Source organism: Triticum aestivum, chromosome 4A (genome assembly GCF_018294505.1).
Source record: "Triticum aestivum cultivar Chinese Spring chromosome 4A, IWGSC CS RefSeq v2.1, whole genome shotgun sequence".
In the NCBI taxonomy this organism is placed as follows: Eukaryota; Viridiplantae; Streptophyta; class Magnoliopsida; order Poales; family Poaceae; genus Triticum; species Triticum aestivum.
Window position 1 is genome coordinate 444,246,338 of NC_057803.1, and position 2,737 is coordinate 444,249,074.

Consider the following 2,737-nt stretch of genomic DNA (forward strand, 5'->3'; position numbering starts at 1 on the left):
CTAAAGAAATATAAAAGCGTTTAGGGGATAACGATTTGTGGCTCTCGGGTGCCACACAATGACACACCCTATATGAATATAGCACTAGAAAACGTATTAAGAATATTTTGTTTGAGATTTTGGATATAAAACGCGGGTGCCTGTTGTACACACGGGTTCAGTTTCGTGAGGAATGGGTGACCGTGATAATGCCAGTAAAAAAGACAAAAAAGTTGTATGTGTAGAAAAAAAACTAAATGTAATGTATGTCGGGATGTAATTCCTACGCCACTCAGATTTCATATTCCAAAATTCGAGATTTTTTCGAAATTTCCTGATATTTTTTTTAAATGCTATTTTCATATAGGGGTGTGTTGCACCCGAGAGCTGCAATGCATTTTCCACCGTTTAGGTCACTACTTTCCTGCTATTTCATCTCAATGTTCAGAATCATGACGAGATAGAGGCAAATGGAGCTAGAAAGACCAAGCCTAGTATGTGATTTATTGAAAATATGATGATATGTCTATATACAGATGGTCAATGCCAAACACACTGCAAATGATACGTCAATAGATTTGCCGGAGTGGCATTTATGGTACAAAACTACAGGCAGAGAATTGCGGGCGTGGACAATCCGTCAGAGTCCAGTGCTCACATCTTCCTCAGGTTATCAAGCCGTGCCTGCAAGTCATCATCTATTCCACCGTCCATCCCGCCCGCAGCTTCAGCTTGAACAGGCGCTTTTCCCGCTGCAACCGGCATGGCGACTGCGGTAGCCGGGGCCTTGACAAGCTGGGTTCGGAGCAAAATATCAATGTCACTCGTATCCCACTGTCTCATCCTTGTGTTTCAATCTCTATGATAGAATCAACACGAAAATACAGGGATAAATCTTACCTCAGAGTTGATGTCGATGCCGATTTCATCGAGGACCTGGCTAACTAGCTCTTCTGTTTCTTCCTCCTCCTCATCACCCTCCAAGGCATCGTCGATGGCATCACCCATAACCTCGCTGACCATTTCCATCTTCTCATTTTGCATCTCAAAGTCCCGCATTATCTTCTGGAGTGCTGGTAGATTCATCTGCCTGTTCATCTGTGACATGGCTTTTGTGACGCCCTTCATGGCTTCTCCCATTGCTTGTGTTGATTTCAGGGTCTATAAAAATTTAGCACGCGAACGTCAGCAATGAGAAAAACAGAGTTTCCACAATATAATGAAGCCTACTGTCGCTTGACCTCATCACATTGTAGAATGTGCACATATCTAAATGTATGAAATATACAGCGTCTGCTTGGATTACAACGCTACCTGAATACGAAGAGATACACCTTGCAACTGGGACTTCAGGGCATAAAATTTCGTGATCTGATGCCTTGTGCGAATAAGGTCCTTGGCCATAACTTTTACAGCTCCCTGAGAACAATGTCCATCAAATCAAAACACGTTCTGTTAACTTGCAAAGCCTATTGCCTAAAATATGAACAATTTAACACAGAAAAAAACTTAAGTGGCAGACACACATCCTATGACCTACAAATTTAAGATTCCCATCACAAAATTGGCTTATCCTATTCAGGAGACATCAACGTAAAACTTTGTGTCTGAAATAGATAAATCAACATGACTGAATTAATGCTGTGTGCATGAAGACACGATTTCCTATTGTATCATGGAACAATCAAGCCCGAGGATAATGGCACACCATATTTCAATTAACTTACCAACAAAGAATGAATTACAGTGACAGCTTAAAACTATGGCAGTAGCAGGGAAGCGTGTTCGTATGATGTTCAATGCTTGCAAGATTGTGCTAAGATAAAAAAGAATAATTGTATCATCTAGGTTCCCTGCAATGCCACTTTGCCGAGTAGTTGGTATTTCTTATGCTACCACAGATGCAGATTGCAAGTTAATCTTCATAGTTTTATGGAGGTCGGTTATAAATGAGCAATAGAACACGAGAGATTTTGCAGTTTCAGTGTACATACCATCTGTCCTTGCTTGGCCACCTTCTTGATCTCAGCGATGAGCTTCTTCTCCTGAGTCTGCAGGCCCTGCCTCTCCCTCTCGATCTCCCTGATGGACTTATCTAGCATACGTTTGTTCTCCCGCAGCAGCTCTGCCATCAACGAAACAAAAGAACAATGTCAGCTCTTTCTGGCATAAAACCCAGGGGAGCTAACCTCCAACGTTGTCTTGTGTCCCCCATATTCCGAAGTCTTGGGGAAATCAACACCAAAGTAAATAGGTAGCAGTAGCATTACAATTTAGAGGGGCCCAGTTTCTTAAGTTATTTGGTTTCTTCAGCAAATCAAGTAGAGAATTTACAGGAACAAGTGTAATCAAGTAACTCCAAACCAATATTCATGTCCCTTGCATTGCTTGCTTGTTAACGGCGTCCCATTGGACAGTAACAGGTGAAAACTGAACACAAACCTAGACAAGATTATAACAGCTAAAGAGGAGAAGAAGATTCCCCCACAGGTTAGGTTTCTCTTGCATCCTGGTAGCGCAGTACTCAACCAAGTCAATAAAGATACTAGTACTACAATTTGCACATGAGGTTCCCGCCAGAGCTAGGGTTTGGTGGAAGCACCCGAGCGAGATTAACGCCATAGCAAACTTCTATTTTGGATGAGGCACAGGCGGGCCGATTGCTTGTCCACAACAAGGTAAAAGGGCGTGGAATTTGCTGGTCCCTCCGGATTGGTAGCACAGGAAAACAAGTAGGATCACGAAATCCAGGAGGAGG

The 2,737-nt window shown here is 42.5% G+C and overlaps 1 protein-coding gene across 1 annotated transcript; it reads right to left on the minus strand.

Annotated features, from left to right (window-relative positions):
* Window positions 1-456: 456 nt before the first annotated feature.
* Window positions 457-2,226, minus strand: LOC123086260 (vacuolar protein sorting-associated protein 2 homolog 1). Its single transcript, XM_044507973.1, has 4 exons — window positions 1,974-2,226; window positions 1,294-1,398; window positions 880-1,140; window positions 457-774 (listed from the first exon to the last, which is right to left on the minus strand). Exons 1-4 carry the CDS (start codon window positions 2,109-2,111, stop codon window positions 634-636), a joined length of 645 nt encoding a protein of 214 aa, XP_044363908.1. The 5' UTR covers window positions 2,112-2,226; the 3' UTR covers window positions 457-633.
* Between the last annotated feature and the right edge of the window lie 511 nt (window positions 2,227-2,737).